Genomic DNA, 24,766 nt, shown 5'->3' with positions numbered 1-24,766 from the left:
TAAAGGGGACTTAAAAAACAAACAAGATTTTAACATCAGTAATGTAGCAAACAGGAAGCTGGTGAAGAGAAGCTAGAATTGGAGTGATGGGATTATCTTTTTGTGTGCCTATTAGGGGCCTGACTGCAGTATACTGGACTAATTGTAGACAAGCAAGGGATGACAGGTTAACTCCAGTGTGCAATGAGTTTTAATGGAAAAGCCAAGAGGAGACAAAGGCATGCATTAATTTTTAATTTGCTGAATTAGGGTTAGGGTTAGGCTGTCAGAGAGCAAATGCTACTTGCAGGAGTACAGGTAGTGCCAGAGGCTCCTAAACACACAAATTGTTTCTTTTATGTCCTTCAGACTGAGAAAATTGTGACACTGATGTTTTATCTTTCAGACATTTCAGTAAGGTTTTAAGAAAATGCGTTTCGGCAGATAATATAGCCGTGTATCATCTGTGTAGGAATGAAAGTTAAGTATATTTTTAAAAAATGTGTAGCGGTGCTACTGGAGATTGAAACTTCAACTCCCAGTAGTCCCTGCAGTGGCCTTGATTGGTCATCTGCCAAGGGTGCAGGGGCTGTTGAGTACAAGGAGGCTGACATGATATATAAAAGGGTGCCAGTGATACCAAAAGAGAAAAAAAGTTTTTTTTGTGTATTGTGAGCTGCCCGTCTGTTTGCCTTCCATTCTGATACCTATGGATACTTGTTTTGTCCTAGATTGCCTCTTGTTTTGGGCTATGGTCTGTCTTCCTGCACATGAGGACTGTCCGAAGGATTTGTTGTCAATCTGTGAAGAAAGGAGCGGTCCCAATCCCATTCACCTATCTTCACCTCATCAGGAAATACTGGTAGGACTATCTTTACATTCCCATTCAACATGCTCTGGACTATTGCCCTCCATCATTGCATTTTAATTAGCTGCAGTTTTCCATGGACTTCATAGTGTGTGGTCTGTTTATGTTTATTGTATAATCGCCAAAAGGAAACAGGGGTGGGATTGTTTAGTGTGTAGTTATATTTAGTTTATTAGTGTTTAATACATTCTTTAATTGCGGTTTTATTACCGGTTGCTTTTTTGTCTCTGCTTGTGAGTTTGTGTCGGTTGGGGCAAGGCTGGGTGTGTCCCTGGAATCTCCACCAAAAAAATAAAATAAATCATCGTCTTATCAACGGTGTAAATCTTAGTGGCACCGGACCACTACAAATGGATCCTAAAGGCAGTATATACATTAAAAGATTAATTGGCCCAAGGATAGCAAATTAAAAACATTTGCATGAGAACTGGTCATTCTGGTCAATAACGTTCACCAGTCATATCCACTTACTTCCTCCAAAAGACCCTCCAATAGATCCTTGGGGGACCCTACAGGTGAGAGAAGGTGAGGAGCAGGAGGAGAAGTAGTTGTCCAGGCTGACTGAAAAACCTCTGCCTGTTAAGTATGACCTGAACCACTTCAATGCAGTTCCTTGGATTCTCACATACTGCTTAAATTGGGTGATGGGAACGTCATGGTCAACCGTATCAAACAATGCAGTTAGATCTAAAAGCAAAAAGACAGCTAATCACCTAATAGAGGACCACTTATAACTCTTAAAAGAAAGCCATTTTCTTTTTCTTTTTAAATATTAAAAGCTGTGCCGCAGCATGTTTAAAATAGGTTGGGACAGAACCAGTGTTTATAATGTCCAAAAAGCTAAGCCCAAAGACATCAAAAACATTTCTACGGTGATAAGAGGTAACGATATCCAATGGACAGACAGATTGTGGGTTTAAGGTGACTAATAACTTCTGCCAAAAAGACAGAGATAGGCTCAAACTAGTGAGAAACAGTTAAAAATGAAGGAGGGACACAAAGGTCAGAGTGTATGTAATTTAGGATAATGTCAGCAATTTTATGAATAAAAAGATCTGAGAAAATCCTCTCAAACTGCTAATGACATGTAAGATGATGTAGGAACAGAAGGATTAAAGCTGGTGTTTATAGTGTTAAATGAAAGTATAGATCTATGACAGTTATTGGCAATAATATCTGAAAAATAGTTTGCTCCAGCAGATTTCACAGCTTTCTGGTAATGTGACAAAACTCTCCTTTAAAATATTAAGAGACACCTGAAGCACACATGAATATTAAAATAACTGAGGAGTAAAAGCCTGTCTTAATCTGGTGTAATTCCCGCCAGAAATTCAGTAATAAAATCCTGTTTGCTATAGATCCAGCATTGACCAGAGCCATCTTTGATCAAGCCATTTTACCAGATAGCTGGCACAACCCAACAGGCACAGGCTCCGCGAATTCACTCTATACCTGTGGAGATGTGGTGATCTCCAGCAGGGAAGCTGATAATGGCAGCTAAAAACAACAGGCAGGATCAATTCATAGGTTCCAGAAAGCACCAGGAGATTAAAAGGACAGCAAACTGAATTGTAGTGAGGATCTATCACTGGAGAACATGCAAAGTATTCGGGCTAAGGTTCACGAGATCACCCATCACTAATTGGCTGACCATATCATCAATGGAAATAAACACAGATGATAGGCTCTGAACATTTGCAGAAATTTCCTCAAACAGCCTCAGAAGAGAGATTATTTAAAAAAAAAAAACAAAACACTCCTGAAGTGGAAGGAGGGGAAAAGTGGGTAAAGACTAACACGACAGTGGACTGGCCAAATAATCCCCCACACAGACAACTCATCTGAGAGGTCACTGTGAATCACTAGTTCATTGCACAGCTCAGTAAGTAAAAGTGACTTTTTTCTTCCTTGATGGGTCAACATATTTCATTTGTAGGTGTATTTAACTGGGCTCAGAATACAGAAAAACAGAAACCAGCACTTTAAGGAAAACTGAACTTTTTTTCCTCAATTGTAAAAATAATCATGAAACTAAAGTGTCATGCAAAGGTTTGGGCACCCTTGCTTAAAATGTCTGTTACTGTGAATAGATCACCAAAAGGCATAAAGATAAAGATGACATATTCTTTAATAAATTAAGCAAGATTACATTTTTATTCCCATCATTCACAGGTACAAAACACCAAAAAAGTAAAAGGGCCTGATGTAAACGTTTGGGCACTTGACATGGTCAGTACATAGTAGCACACCCTTTGGCATGTATCACAGCTTGAATACTGTTTTTGTAGCCAGCTAAGTGTCTTTCATTCTTCCTTGTGGTATTTTTGCTTTTTCGTCCTGGCAAAAGACATCTAATTCTGAAAGATTCTTGGGACATCTTGCATGCACTGCTCTTTTGAGATCTACAGTACCTACAGATTTTCAATTATGCTTAGGTTGGGGGGACTGTGAGAGTCATGGCAAAACCATAAGCCTAAGACTCTTGAGGTAACTATAGATTCTGAGGTGTGTTATGGATAATTATCTTGTTGTAGTTCCCAATCCTCTTTTTTTATCCAAACACACCTCTGCACACAGTGGCCAAAAAGTTAATTTTTTTCTTTCCAAATTGTACCAGGCTTGTTTAGATTTAGATGTTCATTAGAAACTTAAAGCACTGAATTTTTTTGATAAGAAGCAGTAAAGGTGTTCTTCTGCTGACCACAAAGGTCATATTTGTTAATTTGTCGCTACACGGCAGAACAGTGCACCACCACTCCAGAGTCTGCTAAATCTTCCTGAAGGTCTTTTGCAGTCAAACAGGGGTTTTTATTTGCCTTTCTAGCCATCCACCAAGCAGTTATTTCAGAAACCTTAACCTGACTGTTCATGTTAATTGCTATTTCTTAATAACATCATAAACTGAGGAAACAGCTACCTTTGCTATCTTTACCTTGCCTTGCTTTGTGAGCATCATTTATTTTATTTTTCAGAGAGCTAAGCAACTGCTTAGAGGAGCCCATGGCTGCTGACTGTTGGGACAAGGTTTGATGAGTCGGTGAATCCGAAGAGCTTTGCAATTTGCATCACCTAGAGTTTCCTAATGATGACTGTAAACAAGCCATACCTCTAATGAGCTAATTAAGCTCTGAAACCTTGCTAAAAGTTATCTGAGACCTCAAATATCTTGGGGTGCTTAAAGTTTTACATGGTGCTACTTACCTTTTTTCCTCCACTCTACAACCATAGAAAATAAAAATACACTAATCTTGCATAAAATGCTGAAAAGGAAGAGCACAGATATATTTAAGATGCCTCTGCAATGTTTCCAAGCTATGATTGTCCATTGTTTCTTGCTCTTTACATCACTCTTTTTAGACAGCTCACTATCCTTAAAATCTCCACCTGCTGTTGTCACTCTGAAGCAGGTCATTTGCATTATGAAATGCCAGCTTATACTGTGCGTCAATAATCCCTAGGCTAATGGCAACTTGTCAACGACATTATGGTGTTTTTTTCCAACATTTTTTGCAACATGTTGCATGCATGATAAAAAAAGGCAAAATCTGTACCAACGAGCCATGACGAAACGAAAAGTACAATTTCTTCTATATACCTTTTTGAAGTACATGGGTAGGGCAGCTAGTTATTTGTAGTCCACAATCATCTCTCCACTGGCTGACCCCTCGGACCAGCCCTCCAAGTACTGCGCAGGCAATGGTACCATACCATGCATGTGAACTTTAAATACACCACACAGTCCTATCAAATACATTTTAAGTTTCACCAGTATGTTTCTGTATTTCCCTTGACTTCTGTGGTACTTCATTTGGGAAAAGATGGTGGGCTTACCCAAGTATGATGGTATACCTGACAGAACAGATGGAAAGGAAGAACTCTAACTTACTATATTTTGTTTAAGAAGTATGTTGATGACTGATCATAAGTTATAAGAACTTAATGATCGTAGACCACCAGAGAGAAAACATTGTTCACAAAAAATGTGAAAAGGACATACTGTAATAAATAAATAAAGACAACCAAATATACTGACAAAAATAGTATATTTTATGAATTAGGCAATATTTTATGAATACTTCACACATGTATATGTAACAAGTCACCTTAAGTCAACTACAGCAAAATAACACTCCACAACTCTTCCCCAAGCTTTGTAAAAGTAGCATCACCTCACTAAACGAATCACAAGTCCCTAGTAAAATCATTTTATATATGCAGCCATTTTAAAGAACGTCAGATTTTAAAACAGAGCAGTATTATCAGAAAAGATTGAATGCTGTGCATCAGTTATTTAAAATGCAACTTTATCAATTATTTCATCCTCAAAAAGATTAAAATGCAAATACCCAGCGTAGCACACATGCAAAATTAAAAAAAAAAAAAAAAATAATAATAGTGAACTGCACTGCGAAGTATACAATACAAATATAGCAGTAATGATTTATATAGAATCAAGCAAGGCAAGTTATAAGCATTATAACTAAACAGCAACACTAAGCAAAGCATATTACCCCAATTATGTGCTGTTCTTTAGAGCTCCCCATCATTTTTTAATGGTTACACCAAGTAGCAAGTGTAATCATCTGCTATTCAATTTTAATCATGCTGTTCCTCTGCCAAATCAATGATGGATAGAGGCCAACTTAATTGAATGCAGCCTCAGCCAAAATTACTTCCATCAGCACATATGTGATAGTTTGATAACCCGGATGTTTGAGATGCAGGGTTATTACTTATTAAACCCTTTTTTGCCAAGATCCTGGTAGATAACCTGGCTTTGTTTGATGGAAAAAACGTATCTGGATTTACACATGTAGTGAAGTCACAAATGTTTAGGCATTAGAAACAGACCTATAGCTTATTGCACAGTGAATTTATTCTGTTGCCATGCTGAAAGCTGCTAATGCTGCCTTCAGCAACAATTTTGCAGATTTACAATCAGGACAGAAAGTGCAAGATCCATAGCTTCTAACAAGCAAAGCTCAGCAAACTTCTGGAAGTTTTAGTACACTAAATAAAAAGATGTTGCTCCTCTGCTACAATAAAAGTGGAGCTCCTACATGACACTTATTAACAAAGGGCATGTGCTGTGACATGTCTAATAGTTATAAGAATTATAAAATTGACAGAAAATGTGGTCTTGTACAACTAAATTACGGCATTTAAAGTCTTTTTAGTTGATGAAATGGGAAGAGTAAGTAAAAATTTCACCTAAGCAATGCACTTAACACTTATACATATACTAATAAAAACAATATTTAATGACATCTTTCACAATGTCAGTAAATACTGCAACAAGAGCCTGAGGATACAATAGCTCACATTTATCTATAAACAGATCTAAGGTAATTTAACACTATATTATTTTCAAGTAGTTAAAGATAGTCAAAGATAAACTAAAACAAGTAAATATAGGGGGTCTGAGTTATCAATGTCAGTGATCCCCTAGCATTTAATAATTGCAGTTGCTATTTTTTTGGACAGAGTGGTGGCTAGGGATCTGCACTGGCAATCAGAAGGTTGCCGGTTCAAACCCAGTAAATGCCAAGAGGGACTCTACATCGTTGGGCCCTTGAGCAAGGCCCTTAACCTGCAATTGCTCTGTCCTAGGTATAATGTTAATCTGCATCCAGCCCTGCAAGGAAAAACCAGCCACCATAAAAATGTCACACTGGTTCCACTCACACTGAACTAGTGTGGTGCTGAAGTGTGACCCATTGCATGGCTGCACTCGGGTCCTAATCTGGAATGCCGAGTTGGTTTGTCAAACGGTGGGTGCGGAAATGTACTGTATCAGCGCATGCTCCTAATCCTTCCAGGATAAAAAATAAAAATAAAGATTAAAAAAAAGAAAGGCATACTCTGGTCAGATAAATATAAGCCTTTCAAAGATGTAAAGTGCTCCACATAATAAAGAATGGCAAAACCGCTAGGTTTCTTCTCTTCAGTGCTAATGATACAAACAACGTAAAGTGAACAAAAATTTCAAATGACTACTAATATTTACATTATGGACTAAGGGCCCTCAAGTACAAGTATAAACTAAAATGAATGCAACCACCCCTTTGCTCTCGGCTATTCTGGCAAAGCTTACTTGAACGCTTACAGTTTTTTACATCAAAAATTCAGCATGTTCATGTCATACAACGTAAAGCCATGGGGCATCACCTTTAAAGCCACTACTGCTCCATAAAGACAGGGTTTCTCAAAGACTTTTGGGAATAATTAAAATGTTTTAAGCTTTGTAACGTCTCTCTTTCATGGTTCCGGGAGCAATCACACACACAATGCCTAAAGCCTTCTAAAAACATTTAGGTACAGTCTGGTACTATATAAACACTATTCAGTACTACAACAGACAGCAAGCCGAATCAATGATGTCATCTGAAGGCATCAAGTCATTTCAAGCAACAGCAATCCAAACACACATCGATAATAAAAAGTTACTGACAGGCAAATGGTCACAGCACAGTTATTCAATAATGTTATTTACCTGTTAATCTGCAAAATAAACATAAGATGCAAGACTTATAAAAATGTAAACACAGCATAGTATTAACTAAAAATAACCTTGCTGACAGCATTAAGAAAATATCAAGTAACCTAGATTATGATTACTCAATGCAAATACAAAATAAATGCCTTAAAACAATTCCACATTGATGTGAAAAACTATCAATTAAAGGTATACTAAACTTAAAACAATGTCCAAATGAAGAATTACACAATTCAGGAAACACTAATTGTACATATCTGGTTTGTTTCCTGGTAATATACAATCTTTTATTAAAGATATGTGCATATGCATTGGTGTAATAGACTTTGCTTATATTTTGAGAACAAAAGAGGACTTAACTTACCTTTACAGAGTCTCTGTCTATTTTAAAGAAACACCAAAGTCAGCAGAAACATGTAAAATAGAAAGGAAAACAAGAACAGTATTAAAGGTACTAAGCAACCATTTTGAAATGGGTTTGGGAAAGGAAAAAAAAAAAATGGTTCTTTGAAATTATAAAAGCGCCGTAATCCATAGCTATTAATTAGCATTCAGAAAATAATTACCAAGAACTTGTAGCCGTGCTTAATATTCAAACTAAGCACCATTAGTAAAATAAATAAATAAAAATATGCTTAAGTATGCAAGATACTCACCTTAAACTAAACCAACAGTTGCTTAATAAAAGAATTGCCTCATTAGGCCACTATTAAAACATTCTCCGGTTAATGTATTTTTAATTAGGAAAAACCCAACATCATTTTTAAAATCAGCCTAAACACTGACAAAACATAACTAGAGCCTTAGCACTAAATGCATCATTTTCTGAGGAGGCTTTTGCAAGTTCCAAATTAAAATAATATTTTGTGGATAAGAAAAATACCTTGCAACATCAATCAGGCTACCTTCAGAAATTCACAATAATGTTTAACGATACAGCTTCATGCTTTTTGTTAAGATATAACATGTTACTTACTGACAAGTGAACATCTTTAAATAATTTAAGTGGACGTGGTAGTTTCTTGTTAACAACTTGACAATTCCCAGGAAAGGCATGTTTAAGAAAATTTATTACATAAGGAAAGAGGAAAATATACACACTGTAACATTGTTCAAGACTTTTAATCATGTAGTGAAAAACGTGAATTTTTTGCCCATAAGTGTAAAACCTTTAATATTTTAAAAAATATGTACAGCTTAACATTAAATGTACTACTTTATATATAAAACAAACAGGTTAAAAGAAAAAAAGTAATGCACAATGAAGCTGAGGTATGATGGTGAAGCAATCAGCACTACTGTCACACAGCGCTAAATTATTTAGTCTTAATCACAACATGGTTCCCTTGTGTCTGCATGGGCCCCCTACCCCAGTTTTCTACCTACATCTCAAACAAATGCATACTAGGTTAATTTCCAGTTCTACTTATTTCCTGCATGAGTGAACACAAGTGTGCCTGAACTGAACTGGTGTTTCATCAAGAGCTGGTTCCTGCAATATAAAAGATGCTTCCAGAAGAGGCTTCACCCTCATGACCCTGATAATGGACTAGGAGACTTTAGAATATGAATGTAGCCACTTTGTAGGCTTTATTTGGACAGAAACACATAATTAAGAACGACATTTCAAGTGTCATGAAGTCCCAAACGGTCCCGTATAGCAACTAACAGTAACCCAGCCACAGGGGATGCACAAACCAGTGTGCGTCTTTGTGCCGGTCCCAAGCCCAGATAAATGGGGAGGGTTACGTCAGGAAGAGCATCCGGTGTAAAATTTTGCCAAATCAATATGTGGAAGATGATCCGCTGTGGCGACCCCTAACGGAAGCAGCCAAAAGAAGAAAAAGGATATCCTATATCATTGTGAAAAGGGAAGACCTTTTGAGGCCAAAAAGTTAATGATACACTATACCTACATGACATGCAACTTGCTTTCCAAAGCAACAAGACAGAAAACATTGTATAAAGAAAATGTCAGTGCTGTCTTTAGGATGCAACACTTTAATGCATCAATTGCCATTTGGCAACAGCATTATTTAGCAAATAATTCATATATTTCAAAAGATGCAACAGCATGGTATTACCCAAACAGAATGAACACGAAAGAAAGTTTGGGCACAAAGTGAATTTTTGAAAACACAAATAAATATGCTAAATGAGATATACTGTAGATTGTTTTAATAAAAATGCAATATACAATAAATGAATGAAAGAGATGAGTAATATTTTATCATTCTAAAGAAGCAAGTATGTTATTAAAGTAACATCTGATAAGCACTTCTGTTTGTCTATAGCAAACAAAATAAGTGCTTTTTCAGAAAATATGATCAGCAAACAAAAAAAAAAGTTTTTGATGATAAATACTTTCAAGATATCACATTATTTTTTCACTACCAAAAACACCAATTTAAATGAGCATGACTTTATATGCCATCCATATCCAAGAATACACACGTGCCTGTGAGGGCAAATTAAGCGTTTGCATCTTTTGTCCACACAGACAAACTAGCAACATACTGGGGCCAAAACTAAATTTTTGCATTTTACTTTTATGTGACACAAGCTTAAGTTGTGTGAATAAGACTTTCATGGTAACGATCATCTCTTATGCTCATTGTTTGCTATCTCATTTACAAGTCACACTACCTTGTGTTAATGTTTGTATACTGCGTTGTAAAGTGTGAGTGAAACAGCCAGTTAAGGTTTGTATAAATATACAATGTCTGGCCAGAAAAAAATAGTCACCACCTGGATTTAACTAAGCAAATAGGTAAGAGCCTTCCATTGGAAAAGTATTGCAAGGATTAATATGTTTCAGTTGGCAACAAGTTATTTAACCCTAATTGATGCAGTGAGTAGCTTCTCATTTCTTAAACCATGTCAGAAGACATATCCTGTGTTACGCTGTTTCAGAAGGGTCAAATTGTTGGACTGCATCAAGCAAAGAAAACAACTTAAGGCAATTGCTGAAACCACTAAAATTGGGTTAAAAAAAGTCTAATGCATTATTAAACCCTGGAAGGACAGTGGTAAACCATCATTTTTGAGGAGGAAATGTGGTCGGAAAAAAAACCTTTAATGATCATGATCAGAGATCTAGAAAAATCAAATCATATAAAATCAACAGAAGAACTTGCAGGTATGTTTAATAGTGAAAGTAACAGCATTTCCACATGCACAATGTGAAGATAACTCAACATATTGGGACTAAACAACTCTGTAACATTAAGAAAATCACCCATCAGTGAGGCTATTCAGAAAAAAGGCTTCAGTTTTCCAGGGTGCATAGTGATTGGACACTGGAGCGATGGAAAAGGGTTATGTGGTCTGATGAGTCTAGATCAACCCTGTTACAGAGATGGTGTATCAGGGGCAAGATTACAGGCGGATGAAGTGATGCACCCATCATGGTTAGTGCCTTCCGTACAAGTCTGTGGAGGCAGTGTTATGATTTGGGGTTGCTTCAGTTGGTCAGGTCTAGGTTCAGCAGTATTATGTGCCCAAAAAATTAAGTCAGCTGAGTATCTGAATATACTGAAAGACCAGGATTTTCCATCAATGTTTTTTTTCCTTCTCTGGTGGCACAAGCATATTCCAAGATGACAATGCTAGGATTCAACAGGTTCAAATTGTGAAAGAGTGGTTCAGGGAGCATGACACATTATTTTCACACATGGATTGGCCATCACAGAGTCCAAACCTTAACCCCATTGACAATCTTTGAGATGTGCTGGGGAAGACTTTATGCAGCGGTCCAACTGTCCATCATTACAAGATCTTGGCGAAACATTTATGCAACTCTGGACAGAAATAAATGTTGTGACATTGCATAAGCTTATCAAAATGACACCATAGCAAATGTGTGCTATAATCAAAGCTAAATGTGGTCAAAAAAATATTAGGAGTGTGTGACTTTTTTTGGCTAGGCAGTGTATTAAGCCATTCTTGTTTTATTTACTCAGTAATGTGTCTGTGGATTTATTCTTTTAACAAAGTGTCTTCACAGATCCAGATGTTGAATTTCCATGCTGATCATAAACTTATGGTTGATTATTTTAAATCTTTTTTTTCGGGGAAATCCACATATACAAGGTATAATAAAAGGCATAATAATTTTTACAAATCTAATGCATCCCAGGTTCAATTCCACAGTCAACTACATGTTGATATAAGTTGTCCACTTGCATACCAAAGATTTGAGTGATACGTGGGCATTCTATATTGGTCCAAGGTGAGATTGTGTCGGTGTGTGCATAAATCAGCTCTACAATGAACAGGTGCCATTTCTGCATCCACATAATGTACTGGATTAAGTGGGTTTAAGAATGTTACATCTAGATTTTGTACATGTGTTTACTTTGACAGATCTGTTACACGGATGGCACTAAAAGTCCATACTTAACATCCATGCTTGAAATGTATACCCCAATTGTATTTTAACATACAAAATGTATACTCCGTAGATTATCCTATCTATAGTTTTCCAAATATTACCATATTTAAATTAATTTATAAAGATTTAATATAATTGAACATCAGCTAGAATTTCAATCCAGCTATAAAACATTTGAAAAAAGTATAGTTTGAGAAGGACATTGAAGCACAACAGCAGCATGATGATAACCTCAAGAGGAAAAAAAAAACAAAAAACAAAGTGTTCATATTCATCTTCTAGTCTACATATTGTGTATAAGTGAGTAAAATGAAAGTGTATAATAGTAAATAGAAAAGCTGTTAATCAAAAATTACATTCTGACCTCTTTGGTGATCGTTGTCATGGTGTTTTTTCTCATCTTTGATTGGCAGTTGCGGATGTCCTCCTAGTGCTGACAGTGCCAGCAATCCAGCACTACTGCCCACTGGTGGAATAGCAGGAGGTTGCAGTCCAGATGGGTGAGGCGTAAGGGGTACTGGAAGTCCATGACCATGTGACAGGTGCTGCGCTTGGAGCTGTTGCTGCTGTGAGAAAGACATTGAGATATTCAATCTATTCTCAGGACAAATTGTCTGCTATGATACTATTACTTCACCTTCTGACCTTTCATGAGGCTCCTCTGTTTTATAATGTATTGATTGCCATTCAAAATGCTTTACAAAGTAATTAACATTCCAGTAAAATTACTGGAAAACAGATAAAAAGTTACTGCATGTTCAGAATGGAAAACATAAAACATTACAATAAGATCTCTATACTTCAACTTTTTTTTTTTTTTTTACTTTTGAACCAATGGCACTATTTTGTGGTTCTGAGTTAATTAATTTAATAATGGTTATTATCCAGTTAAAGATGTATGGATGAGATTTTGCTATTTATTGTTGAAATAAATTTTTAAAAGTATTTCCGTCTATCACTCATTATCTATAGACAATAAAAGCTTTTCTAGGACAAAAATAAATGTTAAAATATCAAAAGTGCAATATATAGATTGATCGTTTAAATGATTACAGAAAATGTTGCTAGAAGATTAAGAAAAATCAAAAAATATTTAAATTATAACTTAAATACAATTCTTTATGCAATTTACAACACAAATCAGTGCATAGATATATCTGCAGTTTTGGGTTACTAAGATTTAAGATATTTCTATTATTTAAATTCTTTTTTGGTCTTGATAACAGTTTTTGTCTCAGACAAACACAATATAAAAAGATAAATCAGCAGTGCTACAAATGGAAAAAAAGAGGCCATATTTTATGCCTGTTGGTGTTAAAATAAATTTTCAGCACCACAGCACAGCATGCTGCATGAGTTAATTTAGGGGAGGGAGGGAGAGAGAGATTGGGAAAAAAAAAAATGAGTGGGAGGGGGTAGAGAGAGAAAAAAAACTGAATTAATAACCCAGAAAGGAAGCTGGTTGCAGCCACCATTTTAAGCCCTTTAAGTGTCCTCAGCGGTACTTGAGCAAATTACTAAAGAAAATGTAATGCAGCGAAGCTCGGGTCCTCCTGTAGGCTTGCTCAATAATGCTGAAATAATTGGGCACTCTGCGCACGTTTAGTGCTGCTCGAATGAAAAGCTAGAGGCCTGCCCTTGTACTCTTCTCTCGCTACCGAGTCTGTGTTGTGACAGGTTTATTTGAGTGGGGCTGTGATGCATGCACCAGTAACTGTGCTGACAAGAGTTTAAAGTCTGTTTTACCAGTACACTGGCAATACACAGAGAAAGCCCTTGAGAAGCCAGAAATGGAGTGCTTGACCTCAACTGAGAATGCATCAAGCTATGAACTGTATTAACCAACTAGTGAAGATGGTCTTTTTTCTGGGGGGAGTAGCAATACAGTATATGGGAAAACAGAATGTGAAGCACATTACTTAAGCACACAAATTGTGCATGACTATTTCCCAGACACAAAATCATGTTCCCAGTAATTTCTCCTGGAAGAAACAAACAAATGAAAAAGGGCAGCAGATAAAGAGATTAAATCAAACTGGAAAAGTTCTCACTTTAGTCACAACTAACCAAAATGTTGCATCAAGAGGGGCATTTCAAAGAAATCAATACACACTAGTAAGGCCATATTTGGAATACCGTGTAGCATTCTAGTTACTACAAAATACTGGACTAGAAAAATGTTTACAAAGGAGCGCAGCAAAGTACCACCCTGACAAAACAGTAGATCTTAGGTTTCAGAATAAGGAAGACAGTGCAAATCCTGCTAGGAATAATGCTTTTTCTGATAAACCAAACATTAAATCAATTTTAAATTTCAGGAAAATTACAAATTTTCCAACAGCAATGGCATTATTATTATTTGTTTGGACAATAATATCTTAATAATGTGCATACATTTACACATCTACAACCAAGCTGAATGATAGGTCACTATGTATAATTCAATAATATATGACACCTTCTGCTCCCAAACTTGTTTTCTTTATTAAACTGTATATTGATAATTTACTAATAAAACAAGTTCATTAATTGAGAATTTCATTAATTTCAGACATTTCTTCGGTTATTTAATCAGATTATCTGTCACAAAATAAAAGTTAATTCCACTTTATCCACTACTGATTGTCATACAACCTTCCACAGTTAGTACTCTATCAAAGCATTTAAAATTATAACAACATTGGCAGAAAGGCAGTCACCTGTAGAACATAAGAAACCAATATCAATATGAAAGAATGTTTTATGTTTATATGGGATAAACGAAGCTGAACAACATTCTGGCATGTTCAGTTTCAATGTTCTACATGAAAGCAGCACGGTTTTTAAAATCTCTTAAAGCCAGTCATGCCAAAAAATTTACCTTTGTGTGAGTTTATGTCCTAGGATTCTAACAGCAGCATTATTTCACTTAAATAATTTAGTGTATATGCCAGTGAATACTTTATGTTTGGAACTTCAAAGTTGACAGTGGCAATCTAAGCAGCAAAGTATAATGGAAAAATAACAAGCACACTGGCATTATATGATTTCAAGCTACACATTAACATCACATTAAAAAACAGAAGCTGATCAACACTCAGTGGCCACTTTATTAGGTATATCAATCTTCTACCAAGTAGATTCCCTTTAATTACCAGAACAGCCTGAATTCTTTGTGGCACAAATTAACCAACGGGCTGGAAAAATTCCCTGTGGATTGTGAGCCATGCTGAATTAACAGCATCTAAAAGTTCCTGTACACTATAAGGCCACACAGTCATTCTTCAAACATTACTTTCCACCTGATCTCAAAACTAGTCTACTTGACTAACATCAAGGGACTGTGCAGGCCATTCAATTAAATGCAATCACTATCATGTTCATGGAACCAGCTTGAGAATCATGCTTTATGACATGGTGCATTTACTCTACTGGGGGTATACATCTGAAAAAGTAAGACCACAGAAATAAAAGGATGTACATGGTGAGCAACACCACACACATGTTGCAGTAGAAATTGATTTGTCACTTGAGGTGACATTTTTTCAATAATTAATTGTCAATAGTTAGTTATCAACTTTTCATTATATCTTCATCATCCTGTTCTTTGCTGAAAACACAGATGTACTTTTGATTATCTGCTTCAAGGACTGATGTGTTGTGCGTTCAGAAGCGTCCTTCTTCTCAATTGTTGTAAAGAGCCATTATTTGAGTATTTGTGAGCTTTTAATTAGGTTAAAAAGTTCTTATATTATTAATAAGGTGATTCAGCGATACAATTACTGCTCAAGTCAGACAGACAGACAGACGGGTGTAAAAAACTATTTGCCCCCTTCCTCATTTCTTATTCTTTTGCATGTTTGTCACACAAAATGTTTCTGATCATCAAACACATTTAACCATTAGTCAAATATAACACAGGTAAACACAAAATGCAGTTTTTAAATGATGGTTTTTATTATTTAGGGAGAAAAAAAATCCAAACCTACATGGCCCTGTGTGAAAAAGTAATTGCCCCTGAACCTAATAACTGGTTGGGCCACCCTTAGCAGCAATAACTGCAATCAAGCGTTTGCGATAACTTGCAATGAGTCTTTTACAGCGCTCTGGAGGAATTTTGGCCCACTCATCTTTGCAGAATTGTTTGCGTATCAGTAGCATCCACTGGAGCATGCGTATAAACTTGGCCTAAAGGAATCCTTGCAACAGTATATCTCCATTATTACAATAGGGATTACTAGTAGACTTCATTCTGCAGTTTTGGGTGTACAGAGAAAAAAGTCCCATAAAATAATGCCACAGGGATCCCAATTAACGAATATTTTATCTAAAATGTACCAATCTGCATTAAGATTAACCTGTGAGTAAGGTAAATGAACCTGTATGAGAGTGGGGGCACTTTATTAATAAGGTGTCAGTGCGACAGCTGCCACACCACTTACAATACAAAATACTGCAATTTTTAACAATGTTATAATATAACAGCTAGGTACACATTTCTGCATTGCAAACAAGCTTTGTTAGCATGTGCCTCAGGGTTTATATTCATCGTGCTACCATTTCCACATTCTTAAATACTACTAAATGTTTCATGCTTTATTTTCAAAACACAAAGAAAACTAAAAATGAATTGTTCTTTATAATAAATGCAAACACAGCAAAAAATGTTTCTAGTATAATTAAATGGGGCCACTGAGTACAATGCAGTTTTTGTATATCACAAACTTCTATCTTTAAACTTCTAACTTTACTCCATACTGGAATATTCATATAAAGTCAAAGTGGACATATCAGGGCTGCATGTGAGGTTACAAAGTACCACAAGTGTTCCATAATGCCCTTCATTGAAAGAAGCAGTAACAGATACAAAAAAAAATGGAGTCATGGATTTATTTTCATTTCAGTATTCTGGCATACCAGGGACTTAGATAGGTACATCACTATCAAAAACAGACAACACTCCCCCACAAACCCCCCAAATATTATGCAGATGGCTATAATTTTAAAACTGGCTTATTAGGCTGCTATCCAAGAGTAATTACCTCACACACCACTTTCTTTTAATTATATGCTTAAAACAAGGAAAATAAAATAACTAGTTTAAACCTAGAGCTATTGGTACAGAATACAAAATTATTTCATATCATGTGGCAATTTCAATAAACATCAATTTCTGCAAATGATATGGTATGTTGTTCTATTTCAAAAAGGATTTAGGGCAAGTGTTAATGCGTAGTTCTGGTTATTTTCTGTATCCAGAGCACCAGACAAAACCATAGTTGAGTAAAGTGGGATAACAAAGCCAAAGATGAATTAACCTCCAATTGTCACTTCTCATAGACTACATACACTCAAAGCCTATTTCTCTGGAATGTGTCCAATTTTCTTCTGGAGTATTTCCAGGGATTCTATGTCACTGTAATCCTTTGCTTTCCCACTTGCAGTCCTGAAAGCTTTCTGCCAATACACAAACAAGCCAGACAACATCATCAAAACTCAACCAGGAGACACAGCTAATCTTCACAGAAGCAGATTGATCCTCTAGGCACTGTGACCATGAAAGTAGAAAAAACACACACAAACACAATAACTAAGCCCAGTACTAAAAAGCATTACATTTCAGGGGAAACTAACAGACTGTAAATTAATGTTCCACAACGACTGTGCCATGACAAATTTATTGGATCCACTGCTTTAAATAAAGATCACAAACCTCCCATTCCAAAATCATCTACTGAATGGTTCAATCACAATCCTGTGAGAAAGGGTTTGTAAATTAAAACTACACTGTTTATAAGCATTCACTTTAAGGAGCATTATGAAGATCATAAGACAACAACATTAAAATAATCTTCCTATTAAATTTAACAGGTCTTATTGAAACGAATATTAAACAGTGCACCTGGTAATGAAGTCTGTTTTATTTTGCATGCTTCCTTAACAACAGTAAAGAGCAGAGGAGGTAAGGGAATTGGTGGATGGGTTATGTTGGTTGGAAGAAAAACCACCCAATACCACAGTAATAACTAAAACTTAACAAGAACTTTGCAACCACATAACTAGTGGGCTGGCCACACTCATAACACACTACCCCACTCAAGGAAACCACAGCAAGGCATGCTGTCAGTAGTTAATGCAGCCCAACAAGTCACAGCAATAGACCATAAGAGTGCAGAAACCAATCTGGCAAGTACAACCCTTAGGCATGCTGTAAAAAAAATATTAGTCTTGGAGAAAGGTCTGTGGTAAAGCTGAAGACATTTTTATGACATAATCACTTATTTATTGATATAGCAAGTGTTTTGAACCAAAATATATAACCCACAAAAAAGCAAATTATTTTCTTTCACAAAACAGAAAAAAAACATGCAATAAAAATACATTATTCATTACATTCAAATATATGTTACCCTAATCAAAAACTGATTCATTTTCCAGTGCTCTAGCAGCTGAGTGTATTTAAAAAAATATTTTTTTATACACACAGACACAAAATTATATATATATATATATATATATATATATATATATATATATATATATATATATATATATATATATATATATATATATATATATATATATATATATATATATATATATATATCTCACCCTGTATATTATTTATTTATGTTATTTATTTAAGACATATGTATTTGAAAGAGTGTAACAATGACTGCACTGGGTGGCAGGGACAAGTAAGGCAGATTAAAATGCATTTTTTATAACAGTCATTATGAAATGGGAAAAGAAAAAAAAAAATGTGCGCCAATCACAGCTTGTCTCTCCAGTCTTTACTTATGCTTTCAACTCAAGCTAGAAGAAAAAAAAAGTATGAAATACAGAGTGATGAGCATCATGAAGTTCTGTAAAGAAATAAAAAAAGGCCCATGTTTATAAAGATTTGGAGAACTTTTCAGACTGTAGCACAGTGCCTAATTCTACAACTGAACTACCTTGAAATATATAAATAAGGGATAATTTATATTATATATATATATATATATATATATATATATATATATATATATATATATATATATATATATATATATATATATATATATATATATATATATATATATATATATATATATATATATATATATATATATATATATATATTCTATACTAATAAAAGGCAAAGCCCGCCCTCACTGACTCATCACTAATTCTCCAACTTCCCGTGTAGGTAGAAGGCTGAAATTTGGCAGGCTCATTTCTTACAGCTTACTTACAAAAGTTGGGCAGGTTTCATTTCGAAATTCTACGCCTAATGGTCATAACTGGAAGGTATTTTTCTCCATTAACTGTAATGGAGTTGAGCTGGAATGACGTGGGGGGGCGGAGTTTCGTGTGACGCCTCCACGTAATCACGTGAACTGACTGTCAGCGCGTGCGTAGAAAACCAGGAAGACCTCCAAAAGCGCTTAAGAAAACATGCATTATATAATTGAGAAGGCAGCGAAACAATAAGAAGTGAGCGAGTGACATATACTACCATATTCATGAGTGCTGCTACCTCGGAAAGAAAGCAAGGTGTAAACCTAAACTTTAAATTAAGTTCATAGACAGGCTACCGCTGGCGTTTCACATGCCCACAGGTAATCGGGATACAAGTTTAATGAGAGGACGCGGGATATAAGCGAGTTTTGATCACTTTGTAACTAAGTTAAAATTGTAGGTGAAGGGGTGTGCTTATGCAAATTCCGAGACTGTGTTTGTGGGGATTGACAGTTAAGGCGGGGGGGAGTCACGTCATCATCACCCCTCCCATTTACCTCATTTCGCTCTGAGCTGAGCTCATGCTAACGCCGTCTTCCAAAGCAACTTCGTCAGACTGCCACCAAATACTCACAGAAAAATCCACAAGTTAATACACACGCTGTCTCTAGAGTTTCTCCACACTGAATCCTCCAGGCACTACTTACAAAAGGTTACATTGTCAATCGTGTTATATTATTTTTAAATTCTGAGAAGCTTCGATGCATGTGCTCCATAACGTGTTAAAAAATAATGCATTTAATCACACTTTGCATTACAAGCAAAGGGAGCTTTTGTCAATGCATGATTTCCTGGTACACCGATTACATTGATCAGCGCATCCAGATTCATTTTACCCTCGCACCACCTTAGTTTGAGAAGAAGTATGAAAAAATATGAGGTTAACACAGAAAAACAGATCACCAATTCAAGCTTTATGAATAATCGATTCGCCATCAATAATTGTTTTGGTAAAGCCATCCTCCTTCCATTTTATAATTTTTCCGCCATTAGCCATGATTAAATGAGCGGTAAATAAAGTAAGAGCAAAGCGAGGGTGACTTATTTAGGCAGGCATATATATGACAGCAACACTCATGACAATGTCAATCATGTTACGTTATTATTAAAATGTTTCCTTTTCTTTTCATTACTTCTTTAACACACTACTTCTCCGCTGCGAGGCGCGGGTATTTTGATATATATATATATAGAGATAGAGATAGAGAGCGCTGAGACTTTTGATATCATGAGCGTGTCTGCAAAAACTGTGGTCTCCTGCCCTGCAAAAGTCAAGCAGCCAGCGCGTGCATAGCTGTGCCGGCCTTTGAGACGCTGACTGCGCTTCTGCAAGTCAAGTCAAAGTGAGCACTTTTAATTTTTTTCATCCTCCCCCTGCGCTATAGCCCAGACAAGTGCAAACACTGGACCCCTTTTCTACACCACGGCAAAATAATATTAAGGCGATTCACACTTTCTTTTGCGTTACGATTATGAGGTCCTCACCTCGGATTATGAAGACACGCACAGTGGAGGACTGACAGTGCCATCACAGCCGATTAATGGCGGGAAGTCTCACCAGTCTACACAAGACCCACCGCGACTGTCCCCAAAAGGCGATCATAACGTCAGCGAACACATCTCTCTATACTATATAAAAGAAAAAGGCAACTTTCCTTTCTTTACACCTTTTTTCCTTTTATCCCAAACCAAAGCCTTTCTCTCTTAACACTGCAGAGGACACAAAACTAATTTTCTTTAAATGCCGGTAAGGCACATTACCAGAGGCACAAATTTGAGCGTTCACATAGAAAATGTAATTTCTATACCACAGCCGTCGTGTAGCGCCTTTCAAAAGGGATCTACTACCGAGAGATGATCCATATATATTTTAGCTGCTGTTAGTTACTTACCTGTTGTGTTACACAGTCTTTAAAATGTAGTTTACCATAACCACTCCAGTAGTGCTCAATGTACCTGTACTTCTTAAAGCGTTAATGTTTTACTGTTTAATAACTTATAGACTATATTTTATTATTTTTCCCTTGCACTCAATGACCAACGCTATACACACTCATATAGACACATACAAACATACACACAAGTATATGTATGTGTATATATGTGTGTGTGTGTGTGTGTGTGTGTGTGTATGACAGCAGCAATCCAAGCTGTCAGAAAACAGTAAAAAGGAGGCGTGTCAGACATCGTGGTACATTTTCTGATGCAGCTACCGAAAACAACTTTGTGACGCTGCCGCCAAATACACAAAACAATTACTTTGACAATCATGTTACATTATTTTTAAAATGTTTCCTTTTCTTTCTCTTTCCTTCTTTAACACACTACTTCTCCGCTGCCAAGCGTGGGTATAATCTCTCTCTCTCTCTCTCGATAGATAGATATGAGAACAACACTCATATCAATGACAAAACAATTACATTAACAATCATGTTACGTTATTTTTAAAATTTTTCCTTTTCTTTTCGTACCTTCTTTAACACACTACTTCTCCGCTGCGGCAGGTATTCTGCTAGTGTATATATATATATATATATATATATATATATATATAAATATAAAAAACACAACCTAACTTGCTCTGGTTTACTTGCTCTTTCTTAGTCTTAACATTTCTGAAGATAAAAAAATGCTTCTGATTTCCACTTTATTACTGCTATTATCATGTTTCCACTATTGGGCTGCCTTTCCTCACCCTGCAGTTACATAATTATCCAGCCATACATTTTATTAAGTGGCTGATTCCATTATAAAGTTGGGAAAAGAGAAAGTCTTTTGGAACACATAACTAACCAAGAATGGGATGCAAATTCATCATTGGGCAATATGTATGTATGTATGTATAATTATATATGTAAAATATATATAAAATATATATACAGTAATCCCTCCTTGATTGCGGGGGTTGTGTTCCAGACCCCCCCGGCGATAAGTGAAAATCCACGAAGTAGAAACCATATGTTTCTATGGTTATTTTTATATATTTTAAGCCCTTATAAACTCTCCCACACTGTTTATAAATATTCCCCGCAGAGTTATACAGCATAATCCCTTTGTATTCTCTTAGATACTAGGCATGATTCATTGAAATTATGTATATAAACACACTGTTTATATACAGTAAAACCTAATTATTATTTTAAAGATTTTGAGTGTCTCCGATATCATTACGATAGACAGGCCATCAGCGATAAATACGTACAATGCAAGATAAATAGTATACAGTAAATGTGTGTACAGTGACACTAAACGTTAGTACATGTACTAAGTACTGTAAGTAGAAAATTAATTATGGTTACTCACCAACAATGACACGATGACATGTCCGATAACAATGAGTTTAATTTTACTGCACAACAAAGGAGAGCGTTACAGCCCTTCTAAAGGAGCTATTTCAGGCGATTGTGTAGCACTACTGCTGTTGTTCTTCTGGCAGTCTTCAATCCAAATCCCTAAAGCAGATTCCATCCAGACTACTGCCTTATTACATCCACTTACAACTCGTTTTGCACCCTGGTTAAAAGGACACTGCGGCCATGGATCTTATATTCCTTTCCTACTTTTTAAATAAAAAGAATCGTAGCTTCATTGATGCTGTAATGGCGCCCTACAGCGGTGTAGCTTTTCCCTTCCTTCAACAAATGCAAAACATTTACCTTTTCGGCAATCGTTAACATCTTCTGTTGGCGCTTGGGCACAGCCCCTGAAGCAGCAGCCGGAGCAGATCGTTTTGGAGCCTTAATGAAGGGCTTGACTACGCACAAAGATAAACACAAAAGACCACAAAAGTTAACTCTTTACACAGCAAAACACGTTGATGCTGAATGAGCGAGACGAGACTTCCTGGTTAACACTGCATTCAGCAAACAGGAACTTGACTGCGTGCTCTGATAGGTTCTCCTGACTGAGAAGCTAACCAAACTGCGTGCTCTGATTGGTTAGCTTCTCAGTCATCCGCCAATAGCGTCCCTTGTATGAAATCAACTGGGCAAACCAACTGAGGAAGCATGTACAGGAAGTAAAAAGACCCATTGTCCGCAGAACCCGCGAAGCAGCGAAAAATCTGCGTTATATATTAAGTTATGCTTACATATAAAATGCGCGATAGAGTGAAGCCGCGAAAGTTGAAGCGCGATATAGCGAGGGATTACTGTATATATATTATATATAAAATTTCAACATTTGTCTGTTTTTCACGAGAGAACTACCTAATGGATTTAGGTTCTTTTTTCCTATAATTTGCTTTAACATTCCAGTTAATAGTGTGATAACAAATGTTGCAAAAAGTATCATAGTTCACTTACAGGAGCAATTTTTTCATGAATCGGAGACGAAGGGGAGGGGGAACTGTGATATCAGGAGTAGGGAAATGGGCGATCGCCGACACGTACACTCACACGCCAGCCTCCATTGGCATTGGTCTACATCTGGCCACGTTTTGAAGCATACATTGCCTCTGCTTAGCTAGAGATACCAGTGTGTTTATTGATGAGAGAGAGATAGAGACTCTAGAAGTACAGTATAATAGAAGTATAGAACTACAAAACCATAGATGGAACATTCTAACAAAACCATAGATGGAACATTCTAAGTGATTTTTCTGGTTGATGAATTTCTAACAGCGAGTTTACAGTTTTCCTGAAATCAAATACAATTTGTTATTTGACTATTCCAAGAGAACATTGAGCCCTAGTTGCATTTTTATGGATCTTAAATACATTTCAGTGATACAAGCATCTCTAAAAATTTAAAAAACCACACATGACCACTAAAAGTTTCCTTTGCATTAAATAGCCTGTGTCGCAAGAATAAGGCAGCAGTCTATCAAAAACCCTAATAGCACAACAAGCTGGCTTGACTCTTTCACAGGCAAGATCTGTATTTGTTTGTGGGTCAGCAAAGTGGGCATAAAAGAATAATTCTAATGAATTGTTCAAATCCCACTGTCTGCAGGCAATTCACAAGTGAATGAAACACAAATGCACCCTTTAAAGGAAAGACATTTGTACACAGAATACCAATACAAATAAAAAAAAAAAGAAAAAAATTTCAGTGATGCAGAAAAAAAAAAAAAAAAAAAAAGAGTACTACTTTATTATCTTTTCCTATTATTGTAGAAATGTATGCCTAACATTAGTTCATTTTTCTGTCCCATTAAATGTTTCAATTTTCATTTAATTACTAATAAAACAAATCAGACCAGAAAATGAATAAATACAGTTTTGTATTAACAAAACATTGATTGACCTCACAGTTCTTCCAAAATGTGAGTGAAAATAATCTTATCAAGTTGGGGCCAGTCAATGGCATGCTCCATTCATGTCATCCAGTCATGTGATGCGACATGTCCAGTGACTCACTCCAACTAATTCATGACTTGCTCTGACACAATCAAACTGATTTTAGTTTGTCTTCGGTCATAATGGCGGAGTCTCTGTGCATCACAGTTGACAACAAATGGTGACGATTTAGAAGTACCAAGCATACATTGCAGCTACAAGGAATAAAGCATGCAAGTGTTTTGGACCTCACAGAAGAGTTTCTGTCTGATGTCTAACGTTTTATGTACCATGACAGAACGGAAAAAAGGTCAGAGATTTCCACTGAACTTGCTGTACCAGTGAGCACTACTGTGCTAGAAGCTTAGCATGGAGTAACTGAATGTGACTTATCCTTCGATTTTTCAGTCATGCTGCAGCAAAGAGACTGCAGTCAGCAAGTTTGACTTTACTAAAGACTAGAAGTCACAATGTGACACTGGCTTTAG

The 24,766-nt window shown here is 36.2% G+C and overlaps 1 protein-coding gene across 3 annotated transcripts in view; it reads right to left on the bottom strand.

The window, feature by feature from the left end:
- The window catches only part of LOC120527308 (transducin-like enhancer protein 4), a 162,659-nt gene that overhangs the window by 73,485 nt on the left and 64,408 nt on the right, over positions 1-24,766 (bottom strand). For 2 of the 3 annotated variants that reach the window (XM_039750567.1, XM_039750569.1), the window contains exons 7-8: positions 12,101-12,302; positions 7,708-7,724 (exon numbers count right to left, since the gene is read on the bottom strand). In XM_039750567.1, coding sequence (XP_039606501.1) covers positions 7,708-7,724; positions 12,101-12,302 — 219 coding nt within the window. The remainder of the gene's footprint in view (positions 1-7,707; positions 7,725-12,100; positions 12,303-24,766) is intronic. The other variant, XM_039750568.1, reaches the window with a different exon arrangement.

Source organism: Polypterus senegalus, chromosome 4 (assembly GCF_016835505.1).
Source record: "Polypterus senegalus isolate Bchr_013 chromosome 4, ASM1683550v1, whole genome shotgun sequence".
Taxonomy (NCBI): domain Eukaryota; kingdom Metazoa; phylum Chordata; class Cladistia; order Polypteriformes; family Polypteridae; genus Polypterus; species Polypterus senegalus.
The sequence above is the reverse complement of the archived record's forward strand: the minus strand, read 5'-3'. Positions and strand labels throughout refer to the sequence as shown.